At 41.9% G+C, this 23052-nt stretch overlaps 1 protein-coding gene across 5 annotated transcripts in view; it reads left to right on the top strand.

Moving 5' to 3' along the window:
- The first annotated feature begins 239 nt into the window (after positions 1-239).
- mpp3b (membrane protein, palmitoylated 3b (MAGUK p55 subfamily member 3)) overlaps positions 240-23052 on the top strand; it is a 31739-nt gene continuing 8926 nt past the window's right edge. The window contains exons 1-14 of one of the 5 annotated variants that reach the window (XM_036946618.1): positions 240-493; positions 1193-1262; positions 15069-15229; positions 16309-16427; positions 16760-16837; positions 17038-17118; positions 17811-17948; positions 18327-18408; positions 20157-20242; positions 20383-20457; positions 21074-21270; positions 21595-21659; positions 21946-21963; positions 22215-22256. In XM_036946618.1, the coding sequence (XP_036802513.1) occupies positions 15193-15229; positions 16309-16427; positions 16760-16837; positions 17038-17118; positions 17811-17948; positions 18327-18408; positions 20157-20242; positions 20383-20457; positions 21074-21270; positions 21595-21659; positions 21946-21963; positions 22215-22256 (1018 nt within the window). In that variant the 5' untranslated portion in view covers positions 240-493; positions 1193-1262; positions 15069-15192. Of the gene's footprint in view, positions 494-1192; positions 1263-15068; positions 15230-16308; positions 16428-16696; positions 16838-17037; positions 17119-17810; positions 17949-18326; positions 18409-20156; positions 20243-20382; positions 20458-21073; positions 21271-21594; positions 21660-21945; positions 21964-22214; positions 22257-23052 lie in introns of all 5 variants that reach the window. The other 4 variants (XM_036946620.1, XM_036946616.1, XM_036946619.1 and 1 more) reach the window with 4 other exon arrangements.

Below are 23052 nucleotides of genomic sequence, written 5' to 3' on the forward strand. Positions count from 1 at the left end.
CTCTTAACCGCTAGGCAACCTGCCACCCCATAATGACTCATAGGCAGGCATGTTTTAGTTCTACTACCCCCACATGTCAAATCTGCTTATCAGCTCAAGCATGTCACAATCAGCAGCATTGGTGAAGCAGCTAGAGAAAGAGAGGGAGGAAAGGGGTGGACCACAGATCCTGCATCCATGCGTCTGTATGTGTGAGAGAGGGAGAGGGAGAGCGAGAGGAACGGCCTGAGTGATATGATGAAGATAGACAGATAGGGGGAGGGAGGAGCCTGAGCGAGAGATAGAAAGGGAGGACCAGCGAAGTGCAGTGCTGCACGCGTGTCTGTGTGAGGAGGAGGAAAGAGTGATACAGATAGCAGGGAAGCTAATGGCAGGTTTACACAGGAATCAAGACACAGCGCTAGGCACCAAACCAAAGGAGAAAAAGGAGGGATTGCCAATGCACACACGCCCACACAGATACACACCACAGACAGAGCAGAGCATGAATAAGGTAAGGATCTTATTCTGTTTCATTTATAATTATTCTGGCAGACGTGTCAGCAGGAGGGAAGGATTCAGCAATGAAAGAGATTGAGGGATACAACGTGTGTTCACCTTTATGTGAAAGCTGCAGGGATGCTTAGCCTTGTGTGTGTTCTTGTGAAACCTGCTAGGATTCTCCAAATGCTAGATTTTACAAAAACAAGTGTAGTGGGTTCATAGAATGCCATATGTAATCTTTAAATCAAATCTATTTAGTTTGCTATAGCTGCTTTATGTTAGATTTGATATTAGAGGTTGCATTGAATGCCATGGAACTGTAGGTTGAATGATACATTTAGTATGTCTTTGTGTTCTGTGGGAGGGGGGGGGGGGGGGGGGGGGGGGGGGGGTCCATGTTGATAAGCGTGTGCTGTGTTAATGCAAAGTCAACTTCTCAGACTAATTATATCCATTGATACAAATTGCAAAGATGTATTATGAAATTGCAAAGATGTATTATGAAACATCAGTAATGGAATGGCAAGGACACACATTGCATTCTTACCTTGCATGACCGCCCCTGCTCTCTTTGGCCTGGAATGATTCAATACATGACCTTAGAGTGATCTGGTCATCTCACAATATTTCTTTTTTAAATACTACAGCATATTTTGAAACCACTTGCCATAAGCCATCACATTGCTTACACCAACTCGTTGCTTTTCAGACACTTTAAGGGACAGAGGAAAGAGGTTTGTTTGCAGACCGAGCAGTCAACCATTACTTAAGGATAACAGGTGAGGCCGGGGGCTTTGTCACGCACCAACACACACACACACACACACACACACACACACACACACACACACACACACACACACACTGGGTAGAAGGGCAGATGGTGCCAGGTCTGTGTTTTGAGTGACCTTGCCTTCCCCCTCTCTGGCATCACCCACAACAACAGATAAATCATCCACTCTTCATCTGACTCTACAGGCAGTCAAACAGGTGGTGAGGGAGAGAGAAAGGGATGGCGAGAGAGAGGAAAGAGAGGAGAGTGCATGTGTGTTTGTGCGTGACACCACCCTTGGCATTGACAGAGAGATGGGGAATGGAGAGAGATGGAGGAGAGAGAGAGAGTGAGGGAGGGAGGGAGAGGGAGGAAGAGAGAGGGAGAGGTCAACAACAAGGGGTCAAAATCTGCTGAATGAAGACCGTGCTATCATATAATACTGTGACCTTAGCTGAGGGGGTTCACCATCTGTCATAGAGACAGGCACTATGAAAGGCTATTGTATGTCTACGCAACGTAATGATAAGTAACCTTGCCTGAGACCTGAAGACTTGTGTCAGAGCTAATGCTTATAGGCTTTGTCTCAATAGGCTGATGTGGTCCTGAGACACAAGACCGTAACTACAGGAGTGAGCTATAACAGATTTGAAGAAAATATCTTAACGATCTCTTTAAAAATCTATTCACACTGCTTATCATTTAGGCCTCTGAAGTTTGAACAGACAACGATTTTGGCTTTTAACACTGTCGCAACCATGTCCATTAGCCCGATGCTTAGGGACTTGGCTAAAAGTACAGACCTCTTTGTCTAATGCTTAGTCTTCTGGACCAGATGATAATCCTCTCACCACCCTCACTACAAAACTACTGCATGCAGCAATATAGTATAGTGTGCATGTAGCAGAGTGCCATGCCACAGATGGTACTAACAGATTGTAGTCCAACTACTATTCAATAGACAGACCACTCTGTATTAGAAAGTCATTCCTCTTGTCCAGGACCATCTAGCCAGTAAAACATGTCATGTTGTTCAGTGGCAGGCAGACAAATGTCAGTGGGAGGAGGCTGTCCACTCTAAGCTCTCCTCTACTGCTTGTTATCAGAGTCCTGGAGAGGGGAGGGATGGAGGAATGTAGGGGATGGACAGAGAAGATGGCGAGGGAGGGAAAGAAGGTAAGGGGGAAGGGCATAGAGGATGGTAGGGAGTAAGAGAGGGAAAGATGTGGGCATGAAAGAAGGGTAAGAAGGAGAGGGGTAGAGAGGACGTGTAGGGAGAAAGAAAGAAGAGGGATGGGGAGGATGAAGGAGGGAGAGAGGGATAGAAAGATGGGTTGGGAGGTAATGAAGAGGAATGGGGAGGGCGAATTGAGGAGAGAGAAGGGATCCAGCTTTTGTCAAATTAATATCAAAAGTATAATTTTTAGCATTTTAGCTAACCCTAACCCTTTCCTAACCTTAACCTAATTCTCATAACATGCTACATTCATTTTCCTAACCTGCTGCGTAAATTATAACCTGCTACGAAAAGTCAAATCTGACGTTATTTTTACAAAAGCTGGATCCCTTCTAGCCATGACCGAGTAAGAGGGGGCCTGAGAGGGAGGCAATCTGTAGAAATGACTGATTTTCTGAGCAGAGAGGTCAGGGCGTCATGGCCTGGTTTATTCAGATAGAAATGGACGGTCTAGATTGGAACAGACATGGCTTTTTGTTGAAGTGTATATAACCATATTAAAGAACTGCAAAAATCTCTGAAGCTGGAGACTCTTACTACCTCCCTCACTAGCTTTAGCACCAGCTGTCAGAGCAGCTCACAGATCACTGCACCTGTACATAGCTCATCTGTAAATAGCCCATCCAATCTACCTCATCCCATACTGTATTTACTTATTTATTTATTTATCTTGCTCCTTTTCACCCCAGTATCTCTACTTGCACATACATCTGCTGCACATCCTACCATTCTAGTGATTTATTCCTATATTCTAATTACTTCGCCACCATGACCTATTTATTGCCTTACCTCTCTTATCCTACCTCATTTGCACATGCAGTATATCGATTTTTCTACTGTATTATTGATTGTTTGTTTGTTTATTCCATGTGTAACTGTTGTTGTTGTATGTGTCAAACTGCTTTGCTTTATCTTGGCCAGGTCGCAGTTGCAAATGAGAACTTGTTCTCAACTTGCCTACCTGGTTAAATAAAGGTGAAATCAAGGAAGACCTCTTCCTAAGGCAACCATGACCGTTTTTATTATACTCTCTAGCTTGTCATTGGTAGGCGCAGAGTGATTTGTTACCTCTTCTAGGAATAGAAGTATCAAATCAAAGTTTATTGGTCACGTACACCAGTGGCGGTCTGTTCCGTTTATGATATTTTCTTTCATGAGCATGACCTTATTTCTACTACAGCATCCTGGATGACTGTCATTCATATTCCATTCACCCAGTTCAAAGTAACATCGCTAGGTTTAGGCTACTACATGATACTCTAATTTTCCCTATACCCATCATGAGGATGGTACAACCTAGCCTATGAATGGAGGTTTACAATTTAGGTGCACACAAGTCGAGAGAAACATTTGAGATGACCGTGACACATGGACAGACAGTGACACATTCAATACCGCCTTGCACACTCTTGCCTGCATCTAGCTTAGCTAGGGTGTAAGGATTAGTCCATCAGTTGCAAACAAGTGTTTCTATTGGACAAATTCTGGTATTTTTGTCTCCGTTTAGTTTTCTTCCGTTTAAGAAACGTTTTTCAACAGAATCGGTGGAATGTATACACCCCTGATCACGCATAAACACATTTCACTTTCATAGCAGCCACGTTGTATTCATTCTAGTCTCTATGCACTCTCCTCCTCCCCTTTTCCCTTCAATTGTGTACTTTAATGAACAACACATCAGCTATATGTGACCAGGCGAAAAAGCCTTTCCAAGCCAAACCATGTCATAACCGCTACACACAGTCTACATCGTTGTCCCCATATTAGCTAAAGTAACGTCCTAGTCAACATAGCTAATAGAACTAATGCGTTAGTAAACCCACTACAATCATGCAGTAACGTTAGTGTATAGTCAGTAAGCAGTTACACTGGCGTGCCCCAGTGGTAATAAATTAATAAAACCTAAAGCTTAACTTAACTTGACTTGGAATGTGTGTATTAATGCCTTCACACATGTATCAGGTTTATCTCTGAATATGAGGAGATGTTAATTATTTGCGTTGAAAAGATGTGACTTAAACTCAGTTTGTAATATCCCTGTAAAAGATATGATCACATATCTTGGTTTTAAATTTAGCAAAGATCAGAAAGAAAGGGCCAACTTAAATGTCTCTCCTATTGTAGAGAAAATTGGAAAGAGATTTAACTCCTGGTTATTAAGAGATCTTTCTTTATCTGGACGTGTACTTTTATCACAATCTGAAGGTCTGTCCAGATGAGTTTATACCTCCCTTGCCTTGGATGTTTCTCTATCAGTAACTAAAATGGTTGATACTAAATTATTTAACTTCATATGGAGGAATTAACCTCATTATTTAAGAAAAGCGGTAATATGTAGCACCCAAAGTGAGGGAGGGTTGAATGCTCTGGATTTTAAAACCTCTACTATAATATTTAAGATTAAATGGATACAAAACCATTTAAGGAAAAAGGATTGCATCTGGAATGTCATCCCTAATTTAATATTCCAACAGATTGGTGGTCTAGAATTCTTACTAAAATGCAACTTTGATATGGGTAAAATCCCTATTAAGCTTACAAACTTTCATAAACATTTTTTTTCTAACTTGGAACCTCATGTACAAACATAATTTTTCCCCACGTAGGTATACAATATGGAATAATAAAGACATAAAATACAAAAACAAGTTTTTTTTTTTTTTTCCAGAACTGCTTTGACAACAACATTATTTGGGTTAAACAATTATTGAATAATGATGGACAACTATATGATTATCCAGCATTTATGAGAACACACAATGTTACATTCACTCCTGAGGAGTATCAAACTGTTGTTAGAGCTGTCCCTAAAGGTGCTATTCTTCTTTTAGGAGAATATAACACTACTCCAAGTGCAACTATTGAGGAATTTGTAGCCTCAATACAATTAGAAGGAAATGACATTTTAAACTATAAATGTAATAATAACATGTATATAAGGAAACTATGTCAATAAACTATGTCAATATTCCCTCTGCTAATGTACTGGAATGCAGCCCCAGGACAAGTGAACTGAAACAAAGTTTCGTTGTTGTCTGGTAAATATTGTATATCTAATAAGGTGAAAGAAGTATCATACAAACTCATTCATAGAATCGACCCTGTAAAGAGCTTTAATATACACAGATTTAAAATAGTTATTGATAACAAATGTGTATTTTGTGGTTGTGACCCAGAAACTCTTGACCATCTATTTTGGGACTGCTCTTATGTCAGAAGATTTTGGAGTGAGTTAGAAGATTTTATTTTAAAAGAAACAACTATTAATGTTAATTTGAGAGACTCTGGTGTTATGTTTTATTTTGATCCAAATAATATGGACCCTGATTTAACTTTCATTGTTAATTTGTTTATCTTTCATGGAAGATTCTTTATCCATAAAATGAAGTGGGCAGAGAACAAAACCCTCTTCACATTATTTAAGATAGAATTTATTCTCTGATCCTGTGATTGGGTGGACACCATGTCAGTTCATGCTGCAAGAGCTCTGATAGGTTGGAGGACGTCCTCCAGAAGTTGTCATAATTACTGTGTAAGTCTATGGAAGGGGGTGAGAACCATGAGCCTCCTAGGTTTTGTATTGAAGTCAATGTACCAAGAGGAGGACAGAAGCTAGCTGTCCTCTGGCTACACTATGGTGCTACCCTACAGAGTGATGTTGAGGCTACTGTAGACCTTCGTTGCAAAACAGTGTGTTTAAATCAATTATTTGGTGACGTGAACATATTTTGTATAGTTTTATCTAACAAGGATTACTTTTTCAATGTTAATATTATTGATTTTCATGAAATTCACTGAGGAAGATGGTCCTCCCCTTCCTCCTCTGAGGAGCCTCCAGTGGCATACACAGATTTGCAGACGTTATTCAGGTGCAGCAAAATGCTTGTGCTTCTAGTTCCAACAGTGCATTAATAATACCTAGCCAATAACAATTACTAAACAATACACAAATAACCAAACAAGTTCTAATGAAGAAAGCAATTTCGTTCTGATATATATATTACGTGTATATATATATATATATATGTATATATATATATATATATATATATATATATATATGGTCGGAACTAGAAGCACAAGCATCTGCTAACCATGTGTATGTGAAAAATAAAATTGGATTTGATTTGAAAATGTTTTTTATTTTTAATACATTTGCAAAATTTTCTAAAAACCTATTTTCGCTTTGTCATTTTGGAGTATTATGTGTGTATATATATATATATATATATATACATGTATATATTACTTACAGCTGTAATCGCAGCAAAAGGTGGCGCTACAAAGTATTAACTTAAGGGGGCTGAATAATTTTGCACGCCCAATTTTTCAGTTTTTGATTTGTTAAAAAAGTTTGAAATATCCAATAAATGTCGTTCCACTTCATGATTGTGTCCCACTTGTTGTTGATTCTTCACAAAAAATACAGTTTTATATCTTTATGTTTGAAGCCTGAAATGTGGCAAAAGGTTGCAAAGTTCAAGGGGGCCGAATACTTTCGCAAGGCACTGTACATATGAGATGAGTAATGTAGGGTATGTAAACATTATATAAAGTGGCATTGTTTAAAGTGGCTAGTGATACATTTATTACATCAATTTTTCCACTATTAAAGTGGCTAGAGTTGAGTCAGTATGTTGGCAGCAGCCACTCAGTGTTAGTGATGGCTGTTTAACAGTCTGATGGCCTTGAGATAGAAGCTGTTTTTCAGTCTCTCGTCCCCGATTTGATGCACCTGTACTGACCTCGCCTTCTGGATGATCGCGGGGTGAACAGGCAGTGGCTCGGGTGGTTGTTGTCCTTGATGATCTTTTTGGCCTTCCTGTGACATCGGGTGGTGTAGGTGTCCTGGAGGGCAGGTAGTTTGCCCCCGGTGATGCATTGTGCAGACCTCACTACCCTCTGGAGAGCCTTACAGTTATGGGCAGAGCAGATGCCTTACCAGGCGGTGATACAGCCCAACAGGATGCTCTCGATTGTGCATCTGTAAAAGTTTGAGTGTTTTTGGTGACAAGCTACATTTCTTCAGCCTCCTGAGTTAGAATTAGCCCTGGTGTGCCTTCTTTTAACCACGCTATCTGTGTGGGTGGACCATTTCAGTTTGTCAGTGATGTGCACGCCGAGGAATTCAAAACTTTCCACCCTCTCCACTACTGTCCCGTCGATGGTTAGGGGGCTGCTCCCTGTGCTGTTTTCTGAAGTTCACGATCATCTCCTTTGTTTTGTTGACATTGAGTGTGAGGTTATTTTCCTGACACCACACTCTGAGGGCCCTCAACTCCTCCCTGTAGGCCGTCTCGTTGTTGTTGGTAATCAAGCCTACCACTGTAGTGTCGTCTGCAAACTTGATGATTGAGTTGGAGGCGTGCATGGCCATGCAGTCGTGGGTGAACAGGGAGTTCCGGAGAGGGCTGAGAATGCATCCTTGTGGGGTCCCAGTGTTGAGGATCAGCGGGGTGGAGATGTTGTTTCCTACCCTCACCACCTGGGGGCGGCCCGTCAGGAAGTCCAGGACCCAGTTGTACAGGGCGGGGTTGAGACCCAGGGTCTCAAGATTGATGACGAGTTTGGAGGGTACTCTGGTGTTAAATGCTGAGCTGTAATCGATGAACAGCATTCTTACATAGGTATTCCTCTTGTCCAGATGGGTTAGGGCAGTGTGCAGTGTGGTTGCGCTTGCGTCGTCTGTGGGCCTGTTGGGGCGGTAAGCAAATTGGAGTGGGTCTAGAGTGTCAGGTAGGGTGGAGGTGATATGGTCCTTGACTAGTCTCTCAAAGCACTTCATGATGATGGAAGTGAGTGCTACGGGGCGGTAGTCATTTAGCTCAGTTACCTTAGCTTTCTTGGGAAGAGGGACAATGGTGGCACTCTTGAAGCATGTGGGAACAGCAGACTGGGATAAGAATTGATTGAGTATGTCCGTAAACACACCAGCCAGCTGGTCTGCGCATGCTCTGAGGACGCAGCTGGGGATGCCGTCTGGGCCTGCAGCCTTGCGAGGGTTAACACGTTTAAATGTTTTACTCACATTGGCTGCAGTGAAGGAGAGCCCGCAGGGTTTGGTAGCGGGCTGTGTCAGTGGCACTGTATTGTCCTCAAAGCGAGCAAAGAAGTTCTTTAGTCTTTCTGGGAGGAAGACATCGTGGTCCGCGATGGGGCTGGTTTTTCTTTTGTAGTCCGTGATTGACTGTAGACCCTGCCACATACCTCTTGTGTCTGAGCCATTGAATTGTGACTCTACTTTGTCTCTATACTGACGCTTAGCTTGTTTGATTGCCTTGCAGAGGGAATAGCTACACTGTTTGTATTCGGTCATGTTTCTGGTCACCTTACCCTGATTAAAAGCAGTGGTTCGCACTTTCAATTTTGCACGAATGCTGCCATCAATCCACGGTTTCTGGTTGGGGAATGTTTTAATAGACGCTGTGGGTACAACATCACTGATGCACTTTATCCCCTTACACTTGTGTCTATAAGGTAGTGGTTTTGGAATTTTTAGCTAGATTACTTGTTGGTTATTACTGCATTGTCGGAACTAGAAGCACAAGCATTTCGCTACACTCGCATTAACATCTGCTAACCATGTGTATGTGACAAATAAAATTTGATTTGATTTGGTAGATAATGCGGTCGGCATTTGATTGTGAGGAAAGTCAGGTGAACAAAAGGACTTGAGTTCCTGTATGTTGTTATGACCACACAACATCTCATTAATCATAAGGCATACACCCCCGCCCTTCTTCTTACCAGAGAGATGCTTGTTTCTGTCGGCGCAATGCGTGAAGAAACTAGGTGGCTGTACCGACTCTGATAGCGTGTCTCGAGTGAGCCATGTTTCCATGAAACAAAGAATGTTACAGTCTCTGATTTCTTTCTGGAAGGCAACTTTTGCTCGGATTTCGTCTACCTTGTTGTCAAGAGACTGGACATTGGCGAGTAGTATACTCGGGAGCGGTGCGCGATGTGCCCGTCTACGGAGCCTGACCAGAAGACTGCTCCGTCTGCCCCTTCTGCGGCGCCGTTGTTTTGGATCACTGGCTGGGATCCAATCCATTGTCCTGGGTGGTGGAGGAACCGCTTTGGGAAAGTCGTATTCCTGGTCGTAATGTTGGTGAGTTGACGTTGCTCTTATATCCAATAGTTTCTCCCGACTGTATGTACTAAAACCTAAGATTTCCTGGGGTATCAATGTAAGAAGCGAGGCGGCCATCTCTGTCAGCGCCAGAAGTACTGAGGTAAATTACGTAAGTAATCAGACACTTTGTTATGAGACTTTAAATATAGCTCAAATGCATTCTGTTTCCATCGGCCATCTTTGAGATGTTTCTACAACTTCGAATAAATTGTCTGTAGAGTTCCGAGACAGGATTGTGTCTTGGCACAGATCTGGGGAAGGTACCCAAAATTGTCTGCAGCATTGAAGGTCCCTAAGAACACAGTTTGCCAAAAGGCACATAAAGGAGGAACAAGATTCTCTGGTCTGATGAAACCAAGATTGAACACTTTGGCATTAATGCCAAGCATCACGTCTGGAGGAAACCTGGCACCATCCCTAAGGTGAAGCATGGTGGTGGCAGCATCATTCTGTGGGGATGTTTTTCAGTGGCAGACACTGGGAGACTAGTCAGGATTGAGGGGAAGATGAATGGAGCAAAGTACAGAGAGATCCTTGATGAAAACCTGCTCAAGAGTGCTCAGGACCTCAAACTGGGTCAAAGGTTCACCTGTCAACAGGACAACGACCATAAGCACACATGCAAAACAAAGCAGGAGTGGTTTCAGGACAAGTCTCTGAATGTCCTTGAGTGGCCCAGCCAGAGCCCGGTCTTGACCCCGATCGAACATCTCAGGAGAGACCTGAAAATAGTTGTGCAGCGACGCTCCCAATCCAATCTGACAGAGCTTGAGAAGATCTTCAGAGAAGAATGGGAGAAACACCCCAAATACAGGTGTGCCAAGCTTTTATCATGATACCCAAGAAGACTCAGGGTTGTAATCGCTGCCAAAGGTGCTTACATAATGTACTGAGTAAAAGGCCGGAATACTTATGCAAATGTGATATTTCCGTTTATTTATTTGTATAAATATGCAAACATTTCGGGAAAAAAATTGTTTTGCTTTGTCATTATGGTGTATTGTGTGCAGATTGTTTTCCCCCTCAATGTAATCAATTTTAGAATAAGGCTGTAACGTAACTTAATGTGGAAAAAGTAAAGGTGTCTGAATACTTTCTGAATGTGCTGTGTATATACAGTGTACACTGAAAACAAAATATAAGCGCAACACATAAAGTTTTGGTCCCAAGTTTCATGAGCTGAAATAGAAAATCCCAAAAATGTTCCATACGCACAGAAACCTTATTTCTCTCAAATGTTGTACATCAATGTATTTATATCCCTGTTATTGAGCATTTATCCTTTGCCAAGATAATCCACCTGGCAGGTGTGGCATATCAAGAATCTGATTAAACAGCATGATCATTACACAGGTGCACATCGTGCTGGGGACAATAAAAGGCCATTTTAAAATGTGCAGTTTTGTCACACAACACAATGCCACAGATGTCTCAAGTTTTAAAGGAACATGCAATTGGCATGTTGACTACAGGAATGCCCACCAGAGCTGTTACCAGAGAATTCAATGTACATTTTTCTACCATAAGCAACCTCCAACATCGTTTTAGAGAATTTGGCAGTACATCCAACCGGCCTCGCAAACGCAGACAACATTTAACCACGCCAGCACCACATCCGGCTTAGTCACCTGTGGGATTGTCTAAGGGGGGTGGGGCCTATGACTTCCCAGGCCCACCCATGGCTGCACCCCTGCCAAGTCATGTGAAATCCTTAGATTAGGATCTCATTTATTGATATAAATTGACTGACTGATTTATATGAACTGCAACTCAGAGAAAAGCAGTCTCTAAAGTGCAGGGTAGATTCCAAGGTGGTAGCCGGCTAGTTAAAGTTACTAAGGTTCAGGTCAGGGAACTGGGCAGAGGCCGGCTAGTGGTGGCTGTTTAACAGTATGATGGCCTGAAGTTATAAGCTGCTTATCAAATTATCTGTCCCAGTTTTGATGCACCTGTACTGTCTCCTCCTCCTAGGTGGGAGCGGGGTGAACAATTAGGTACCATGGTTAGGGTCAATGCCATTTCAATTCAGTCATTTCAGGAATTCAACTCAAATTCCAAATGTTCTTAATGAGAAGCATTGAGAAAAGCCAGACACCTTCTGAATTTAAAAGGAATCTGATCCCAACTGGTAGCCACTAGCCATAACATTCTCTAAACTTTCATTATTTTATTTCATATTTGCATGCAAGCTATGTTACCTAACGTATGGGTAACACACACACAGTTAGTTTTTCCAGGGAAGATAAAGTAAGATGCAGTGTATTGTCACGCTCTGACCATAGAGTTTTTTGTCTCTATTTTGGTTTGGTCAGGGTGTGATTTGGGTGGGCATTCTATGTTCCTTTTTCTATGTTTTTGTATTTCTTTGTTTTGGCCGGGTATGGTTCTCAATCAGGGACAGCTGTCTATCGTTGTCTCTGATTGGGAACCATACTTAGGTAGCTTTTCCCCACAGGGTTTTTGTGGGTAGTTGTTTTCTGTATAGTTTAGTTTCCTTACAGAACTGTTCGTTTTCCTCTTTGTTATTTTTTTGTTCAAGTGTTCTGATTTAATAAAATATCATGAACACGTATCACGCTGCGCTTTGGTCCCGTCATTTACGGGAAGAGGATCGTGACATGTATGGTGCAGGCATGCAATCATCATGTTGTTTGGATTAAACTTTTCATTTGTATGATTATGTTGTTTGGGTTTGTAAGTTAATGGATAAGATAGATGCGTGCTTTTGTTTATAATACAGGATAATCATGTAATGCAGGTTACACACACACACCTTCAGTCACACACATGCACACACACAAACACAATCTCTCTCCCTCTTTCACACACACACACACACACACACACACACACACACACACACACACACACACACACACACACACACACACACACACACACACACACACACACACACACACACACACACACACACACACACACACACACACACACAGTGCCCTTCTGTTATCTGTGAGTCATTTTCCATGGTGGGAAAAGATGTCATGGTGTCGTTTTCTACAGATTTTTTCAACACCATTTATAGGATTACACACATGATTACCAAGGATAGATAACACATACAAATCAGCCAAAAACGTTAATTTGGTATTTAGAGGACCACAATGGAAATAAGCTTTTGGGATTTATTGTATATTGTCCTCAATAATGTATTTTTTTAGGTACACCATAGTAAACCAGAGCCTTTAATGCACTTTTAATGATCAAATAAATAAATCAAATATTATTAACAGATAAGAAAGGTCAACCATATACGTAACAGGGAATAGTAACAGTTTTTAGTCTCGTTTCCAACTGCTTTTTTTGGTTCAGCACGGGGTGGTGTCTCTCTCTCACACACACACACACACAGTTAGTGTCAATCACTGCAGGCTGTATGATGGAGAATGGACTGACGTTTCCATGAAAGAAGGTGGTAAGGAGTTTCCTGGCCTCCCACACTTATTTCTCAGGATGACTATGTCGCGCGTGAGGAAATAGCTACGCTCCAGTGTCTATATTAGCATACTACTTTGGATCCATGCACATTACATTATTTAATTCTAAGTAGTATGCTAGTGTGGATATCGAAACAGAGCTATTGTGGGCCTATGCCTGTGAGGGATGAGAAGTGAGTACTGTACAGTATTTTAATTGGTATGTCCATTTCAATCATAAGTCCATAACTATGTCAACAGGTGCAGCCTTAGGGAAATGATGTCCTCTCACTTTTAGAAAACCCACACTACACTTCCCATGACTCCACAGTCAGCCATATTGGTGCACAGGTGTAAAAGTTTTCCCATTCCCGATCAGCTCTGCTGGCCCCACTTCATCAAGAAACCGAACACAGCACATTAAAGGCCCAGTGCAGTCAAAAATGTGATTTTATGTATTTCCACACTGAGGGTGAAATAACACTGTGAAATTGTCAAAATAATGATAATGCCTTTTTAGTGTAAGAGCTGTTTAACAAAGACTACCTGACATTTCAGCCTGCTTTGGTGGGAGGGAATTTTGGCCTTCCATGGGTGACATCCCCATGCAGTAAATTAGACCAATAAGAGAGTTCCAAACCTCTCTGCCAATAACATCTAATTTTCAGTTTCCCCCTCCCCACTCACCAGAAATTGTTACCCATAAATTATTTTTAAATTTAGATTTTTTATTTTTTTTTTAAACTGCATTGGACCTTTAACTCTTAGTATTAAGATAAATTTTAAAAAACTGCTTGCAAAGAAAAGTCCCCTATTTTGGGGACCTGCGTGGTCGAGTACCGGTTCACATCGACATTTTCGCTTATAAATCGTTATGTGCGTTGAGCAGTAGCCCTGATTCTCATGGACACAAGAGTATGCATCTTCTGCCTGTGTGGAGCAGAATGTGAAATCTGACACCACTTGAAGCTGGGATGTCCCTCATTTGCTCTTCCGACTGTCAATCAACTCCTGGCTGAAACCTACGTCATTGCCACTAACAACAATTTCTTATTTACAATGACAGCCTAGGAACAGTGGGTTAACTGCCTTGTTCAGGAGCAGAACAACAGGTTTTTACCTTGTCAGTTTAGGGATTCGATCTAGCAAACTTTCGGTTACTGGTCCAACGCTCTAACCACTAAGCTACCTGCCACCACTTATGCCTGGAATCCTTACATCGTAACACATCAGGAGAGAGTGGTTTCATCACTGTAGCACTGTGGATCGATTTATAGCCAGTAATCTAAAATAATTAAATTAGATTTTAAACAAACACGTTGTTTAGTATTTGTTATTTTAGGTATTTTATTAGGTTCCCCATTAGCTGTTGCGAAAGCAGCAGCTACTTTTCCTGGGATCCACACAAAACATGAAACATTAAATAATACAGAACATTAATAGACAAGAACAGCTCAAGGACAGAACTACATAAGTGTCAATCATTTGTCATAGACGGACAAGATTAATATGAGATGAATGCCAGGATGCCAATCTTTAGTTCTGTGAGAAGTTCACAGTGATCGGGGCAGACTTTTTGATCAAGAGACCTTTAGAAAGTATGCACATTTTCTCTAACACTAAATATACAAATTATGTATTTTACAGGAAGGTGAAATATTATAGTAGGTCGTTTTAGAAATTAATTATACTATATTTAGAAAAAATGTATTTTCAAGCATAATTCATAGTTTTGTTGAATAGGAAATACATCATATAAAATAGTTCATATTTGCACTTTGTACTTGAACTTGGGTCCTCAAAAATGACTACACCTCAGCAATTCCTTTACATTTGTTTTTACCAGAAAGGTGGGATTTTATCCTTTCTTGGAGTGTGCAACATTACTATTGTTAATGGCTCAATAATTACTTTTGGGGTTTACGTAGATTACATTTTCGATTACATTTAGTTACATTTAAGAAGAGCTAGCAGTTTGTTTTGTTGTTGTTTTTTTTCCTGTAGGATTGACAGCCGGGTTATAAATCTGGATAATAAGAAAAAGGAGGCAGAGAAAGAAGCTCCAGCAACTCTATCTTCCTTTTCTGTCCATCCTGAGTCTACACTAGCTGGCCCTTCCAGCTTCTAAATGATTGAAGCCATGCCTCAACTCTCTGGAAGCACAGGTAAGGGCAGACATATGGCTAAGACTCATGTATAATGTTCATGTTACTATATTATTTTTTATTTTTTATTTAACTTGGCAAGTCAGTTAAGAACAAATTCTTATTTACAATGACGGCCTACCCCAGCCAAACCCAGACGACGCTGGGCATATTGTGCTCTGCCCAACCCCGGCTGCATGTGATTCAGCCTGGATTTAAACCAGTGACTGTAGTGTCACCTCTTGCACTGAGATGCAGTGCATTAGACCGCTGCACCACTCGGGAGCCCCCTGCCGCTTGGGAGCTAAGAGTGCTCTTCTTAGTACCAGCTTTTTTGGGGCCAGCCAATCACAGAGTTCTGTTGTCCCCTAATTTGAATATTAATTGTGAGTAGCACTGGGCTACAGCATGCAATATGAAAAGGTCTATAAGGAAGTACAGCCTCTGCCAAGAGGTTTTCACCTTCATGGCAGATGAGGTAGTGTGCTTGCCCTGCAGTGGTGTAAAGTACTTAAGTAGTACTTTAAAGTATTTTGACTTAAGTAGTTTTTTGGGGGTATCTGTACTTTACTTTACTATTTATACATTTGACTACTTTTACTTCACTACATTCCTTAAGAAAATATTATACTTTTTACTCCAAACATTTTCCTTGACATCCAAAAGTACTCGTTACATTTTGAATGCTTAGCAGGACACGAAAAATTGTCTAATTCACACACTTATCAAGAGAACATCCCTGGTCATCCCTAATGCCTCTGATCCGGCAGACTCACTAAACACACATGCTTCAATTGTAAACTATGTCTGAATGTTGGAGTGTGGCCCTGGCTACCCGTAAATAAAAAAATAACATTTCACGGTCTGGTTTGCTTAATATAAGACATTTGAATAAATTAATACTTTTACTTTTGATACTTAAGTATATTTTTAACCAAATACTTTTAGACTTTTACTCAAGTAGTATTTTACTGGGTGACTTTTACTTTTACTTGAGTCATTTTCTATTAAAGGTATCTTTACTTTTACTCAAGCAAGACAATTGGGTAGTTTTTCCACCACTGTTGCCCTGTAATGGCATCATGCTTTTCTCACTGTAGGGTTGCATGAGACTCTGGCCCTTCTCACCTCTCAGCTCCACCCTGATGCCAAACACAAAGAAGACCTGGTGTTCCTCAAGGATGTCTTCAGCGAGAAGAGCCTGGCGTATCTGATGAAGGTACAACCCTAAAGATTTGTCCCCCTGATGTAACCCACTGGGTTCAAAGTTGTGTTAATGTTGTGTAGCCTAGGCTCTGGGAGCTAACTTAAGTCTTCAGGTCTTATAGGCAAGTCCGGCTGAATTTGATCTTCATACTATATGCGTTGCTGAGAAGGCTGGTGGGAGGAGTTATAGGAGGACGGGCTCGTTGTAATGTCTGGAATTGAATTAACGGAACAGAGTCAAACGTGGTTTCCATATGCTTGATGTGTTTGATACCATTTCAGCCATTACTATGAGCCCGTCCTCCTATAGCTCCTCCCACCAGCCTCTGATGTGTTGTACCACAGATCCATGAGAAGTTGCGACAGTATGAGCGGCAGAGCCCTACTCCAGTTCTCCACAGCGCCTCCTGTCTGGCAGAGGATGTAAGTACATCCACAACCCACTGAGTTGAAAACACAGGGCAGGTGAAGAAGATCTGGTGGATGCCTCCTGGAACTTTGCTGTCACCTACCCAGTTAATAAATGTCAGTGAAGATGGAGGCAGATATATTCAGTTGTGTTGAGTCACCAGCAATATGTCTTAGGCCTACTTATGATGACATCCTAATGCTGTGGTTGACAGTTGGCCGAGGAGATTCAGAATGGACCGATGGAAGGTGATGAGAGGGAACTGCTTCTGCTTCTGAGTGCTCCTCATCTCAAGGTACACATGTCACACACACACACACACGCGCGCACACACACACGCACACACACACGCGCACACACACGCACACACACACACACACACACACACACACACACACACACACACACACACACACACACACACACACACACACACACACACACACACACACACACACACGTCTCTCTCTCATGTTTTTTATCTCTTCAACATCATCAAAAGCAAGCACTAAGCCTTTTTACAGCCCCGACACAGGCTGAGTCCCAAATGGCACCCTATTCCTTACATATTGTGAAAAGGTAGTGCACTACGTAGGGAATAGGGTGCCATTTCAGACGCAGACACAGACATTCCTCTTCAGTCACATTAATCAAGGTCATTATGCTCAATTTAATGGCTTTTTATTTCAAACAGCTAGGGAAGAAATCACAGCTCATGACATTAGTATAGTAATATCTTCATTATACCCGCTCGTTTGCACAATAGCCGGGGGAATTTTGTCTCTCTCTTTCAATCTCTTCTCAAGGTTCTTCAGTCTCAATTTCTTTGTGCCTCTCTTTCATCCTTTCTCTCTTTCCGTGCCTTGCTCATTGAATTGATGGATTGTCTGTCCCACTCAGTTTTAATGGAATCAAAATATTTATTATCATCGTCATTGTTTAGGATGTGTCCCATCTCACTATGGTCTGTCTCTCTTTGACCTATAGGCTATCCTGGCAGCACATGACACGGTGGCCCAGAAGAACTTTGACCCCGTGCTGCCCCCGCTGCCAGACGAAGTGGACGACGAGCTGGAGGAAGAGTCTGTGAAGATCGTCCGGTTGGTGAAGAACAAGGAGCCCCTGGTGAGTCTTGATAGGATATGATGTGATATGATACAATATACAGTACAATTTACGTTAGCTTACAATATACGTTACAATACTTTATTGTGGGAGCATGAGATTCTGACCCTCATTTCATGGAAATTCATTTTGAGAGGCCAGTGGTACATTTAAAATATAATATGCATAACCATTTAGAATTTGAAAGGCTATAAGTAGGAATGTGTCATGCTTTGCGATAGTCTTCTGTGAGCTAGTTAAGTGTCTGTGAGCTAGTTAAGTGTCTGCGAGCTAGTTAAGTGTCTGTGAGCTAGTTAAGTGTCTGCGAGCTAGTTAAGTGTCTGTGACCTAGTTAAGTGGGAGCAATAATTAAGCGCATCACCTGGTGAAATTTTCCAGGGGGCGACCATCCGCAGGGATGAGGTGACGGGGGCTGTAATAGTGGCCAGGATCATGAGGGGAGGGGCTGCGGACCGCAGTGGTAAGAGAGCAGCATGTGTAAGCACGTGTACACACACACAGCACAAACCCTCACTGCCCTACCCCTCATATGGTACTGCACCAACCATATCTTAGATCCTTCCCCATACCGACACCACCAAAGTACCCTACCTCCTCCATTTTTCATCCACATTCATACCCACCCTCATAAACTACCAACCTGGACTCAGGGGTAGACGTAACATAGTAAATATAAATCCGAGACACGCCAATTAGTATGATACGTATTAGTATTTCGTATGGTATGTATTAATGTGTGGATGTCCATCCTATGATGAGTTATGAATTACAATTCGTACAATATGTTACAAATTGCAATTCGTACAATTTGTAACGAATTTGCAAAAAGTATATGTTACTAATTCCATTTTGTTGTGGCTAACATTAGCTAGGTGGCTAACGTTAGCTAGGGTTAAGTTTAGGGTTAGGAGTTAGATTAAAGGATTAGGAGTTAGGCTAAAGGGTTAGCTAACATGCTAAGTAGTTGCAAAGTAGCTAAAAAGTAGCAAGTAGTTCCAAAGTTGCTAAAATGCTTAAGTTGTCTGTGTGGAGATTCAAACACGGAACCTTTGGGTTGCTAGACGTTCGCGTTATACGCCCACCCATCCTGACCAACCAGCCTTAAGCAACCTTCTGTCCTATGTAACCATACCGATGGGTTCTGACTTCTAAACTTGAAATACTGTTAATCATCAGGTATCCTATGGAAATGAGAAGGGCCACAGTCTGGTTTCGACGCCAAAAGAAAACGATTATCTGTAGGAGGAATGTGTACGGTGGAGTCAATTAAGGTCGGATATGAGCCATGGGCTTGGAATGTTCTGAGTAAAGGAAAGGCAATCAAATGGTTGCGGTTACTGGGGGGCCGAGGTCAGGTCAGATTAAGGGAGCTTATTACCCACATCACTTAACTTCCTGCCTAGAAATAAATATGTAATGTTTATAGAGGGAAGGAGGAGATTTCACCCAAATTAGGGTTTATATACTGGTGGGAACATGTCTTTGTCTGGTCAGCTGTCTGACCCTTTGGGTGTATAAACTTAGTTTGAGCTTTAACAATCGTCCGTGAGTTTTTACACGGTTCATTTAGAACCTAACAATACCAAACGCATCATATCATACTAATTTGAGAGTGCCGGATTTAAATTGCCTATGTTCGGTCTATTCTATGAGATCTGGCTGGAACTACAGTTCCACTTTACTCAACTCAACCCTACAGCATCCCAACCTATTACAACATAATGAAGGTTATTCATGGTCAAAAAGTCCTCACCTCGAAAGTCTAACTTCTTGGTTTAAGTCAAACTGGATGACTCAACGCAGCAAGTCCATCTCTCTCAACCACGACATTCCGAAGACAGAGAAGGAAGATCTTCAGATTTATACCCAAATTTGAAGTTGAACAAATATTGAAATGCTGATAGGAGAAGGGATTATATGTCACAGCCTCACAGAAATCAAACAGGTCACCACTACTCAATATGGACTAGACATAAAATCCTTCAGATTAGGCGTGTGCCACAAGATTGCATTTTGCAGATTATTACTGAGAGGGGTTGCAGTCAAAGCTGGTCACTGCCATTGCCATGGAAACGTTATCGACTGTGTCTGTGTTTTGTTTAGCTCATATATTTTAGAAAGTAAATGCACATGTTGGTGTTTGACTGACTGGTACGGCTTGTGTTGTTTCATGTCTGTCTGTCTGTCTGTTTGTCTGCTTGCCTCAAGGTCTGGTGCACGTGGGAGACGAACTTCGAGAGGTCAACGGGAACCTGATCATTCACAAAAGACCAGATGAGATCAGTCAGATTCTGGTAGGTGTAAAGCTTTGCTCGAATGCTCGCTAATCTAGCTACTATACAGGCTATCATTGTTTTCATTGACGACTGCAGTAATTGGTTATCAAGGTAATTTTAGCCTCATGCTTTATCCTTCGGACTTTTTATTTAACCAGTCCCAGTCACAAGGCTCCATCACTTTGAAGATCATCCCTGCCGTTGCGGAGGAAGATAGGCTGAAGGAGAGCAAGGTGAGGAGGGATCACCAAAACTGTACATTCTTATTGCCCCCAGTTCAGGTAGTGTGAAAACGTTTTCTCCCTGCTGAACACAACCCGGATTTGTTATGAGAGTATCCAGCCACGGAATTACAAGGCATACTTCTATGTAATACGAACATTCTGAGGGATGTTCGTAGTCCATTGACAGTCAAAACATTATGAAGGCTATTGATGGCCAGAAGGCTACACTTTTATTTATTTATTGGCAGCTATAAAAAATAAATAAAGATATATAAACTCCCAGTAATTTATTGGGTAAAACACCAACTTGAAGGCACAGTGATGCCGAAACGTTGGTGCTTTACCCAATAAATAAATGACTGGGAGTTTATATAGTCAGCACCTCTACACAAAATCATTTTCTCTGGGTGTGTGCCAGCTCATGCTATTTATTTATTGGCACACAAGAAAATACAAAACAATATGATGAGAGTTTAAAAGGCAAACGAAAAAGGGGTTAAAAAACCCATCTCCTCCTTAAATTTAAGTTCAAATAAGACATATTTTAATTGTGGTGAGAGATGCACCTCTTCTTCTCTTTAGAATGACCCCTGTCATGATTTGAACCCTGTTCTTCCTGTACTAGGTCTACCTGAGGGCCCTGTTTGACTACACCCCCTTTGAGGACAAGGCCACGCCCTGCCAGGAGGCGGGACTTCCTTTCAAGCGGGGGGATATCCTGCAGGTGGTGAGCCAGGACGATGCCACCTGGTGGCAGGCCAAGAGAGTGGGCGACAGCAACCTGAGGGCCGCCCTAATCCCCTCTACACAGTTTCAGGAGAGGTAGGCAAGACTGATTTTTTTTTAGAATGGTTTAAACTTTAAAGAGTACAAAATAATGGGCAACTTACTTAAGGGGCCCTGCTGTATATGATGTCCTATTGCTGAATTTACCTTTAATTTGAGGAATATATTTGTATTCTGCATTTTTGGGATATAATTGCCAATGATATTGGGAAGAGCCCGTCGTGTTAGTCTTGGCAGATTAGAATTTTGTTATTGTTGATTTTCTATAAACTGGAAGTCACCTCGCTGTGTATGATTATGTCAAATTGCCGAGTCTACTTTAACTTTGAGGGATTTTTATCCCATCTACACCTCTCCCAGGCGTCTTAAATACAGAATAAAGATGGGCACTTACCAGGCGCCTGTGTCACCGAAAACACCCACATGTAAGCTCTCTCAATACACTGATTCCCAAGGATCACTTATATTTTATATTTTATGCATTCTAGAAATTCGTATGCTTTTTGTAGAGAAAGAGAAAAAAAGATTAAGGATATCAAAAGAGAGGAGGGATTTTAAAATGATCCTCCAAGGGTTAAAATCCTTTTATCCAGTTCGGAAGCAAATATGACAACAAATCTGTAGGTGGGCAAACAAAGGGTAATATAACTGTCCTCTCATATCTTTATCTGTCTGAGTATCTTTATCCCCCCCCCTTACTGCTCACCTCAGATGATCCGGCTGAAAGAGGTAGGTGGAGAGAGCACACACACACACACAGACACATACAGACACTTGTCGAATGTTATTTTCTTTGCCTACCTTCCTTGACCCAATACCTGTAACACACCTGCCTGCTTTGCTTTACCACCCTAACACCCCCCCCCCCCCCCCCCCCCCCCCCTCCTGGACTCTTCAGAAACCTCCACAGTACACACACCCCTTCCCTCCTTACCCTCCCCCTCTCACCCTGTCTTCTCTCCCTGCTTGCCTCCCTACAGCAGACTGTGACAGTGAGGGCTCTCAGAGTGGACAAGACATAGGTGAGGGCATCACGGACTAAGCTCCACTCACCAACACGCTTAATTTTTAGCCCCGACGCTAAAGCCAAGCTTTACCTAGCCTCGCGGCTAAGCTAATCCATTCACTGAAAGGTCGATGTGGGCTGTTGAAACAAATTTTGTTCAAATGAATGCATTATGACAACATTATTTACCCTTATGAGGTCTTTACTATGTAGCTCTAGTCCCCTTTTGAGAGTTTAAGTGAAGGTTTACAAGATCTCCATCACACCACCATCTCCTTTACCTTGACCTTTCCCTTCCTTGTGACTATGGCCATGTTTCAGACCGCCTGCAAAGCAGTCGCACTGCACACATTAACCGATGATTGAATACATCATATTCATTGCAGTCGTGCATCAGATTACATTATCATATTGAAGTGGTTACCTGCAATGTGGGTGGCCTCGAACGTGGCCTATATGACAACTCTGCTGCACTCCCCGGTCCTCAAACCCACATCCACCTTTCTAGCTAGTATCTCTACTGCTTTGCTAATTGCTAATACAGGATCCACCTTTCATACTATGTTAGAAGGGTCTTACTATGGCTTAATGCTGCTGAACACTTTTGCCACCTCCTTTTTGGTTTCTTGAACAGAGTTGGGTCAATTCCGTTTCAATTGTGGTTGGTTGAATTAAAGTTGTGCTCCTATGGGGAAAAGAATCCACATCCAATTCAACAAACTGTTAGCAATGTGTTAGTGCTATTAGCATTGTGTGCTTCTTGTCTACTTTCAGTATGCTCTGTGGCCTTTTGTTGAGCGCCATTGCTGTGA

This window comes from Oncorhynchus mykiss, chromosome 16 (genome assembly GCF_013265735.2).
Source record: "Oncorhynchus mykiss isolate Arlee chromosome 16, USDA_OmykA_1.1, whole genome shotgun sequence".
Lineage (NCBI taxonomy): Eukaryota > Metazoa > Chordata > Actinopteri > Salmoniformes > Salmonidae > Oncorhynchus > Oncorhynchus mykiss.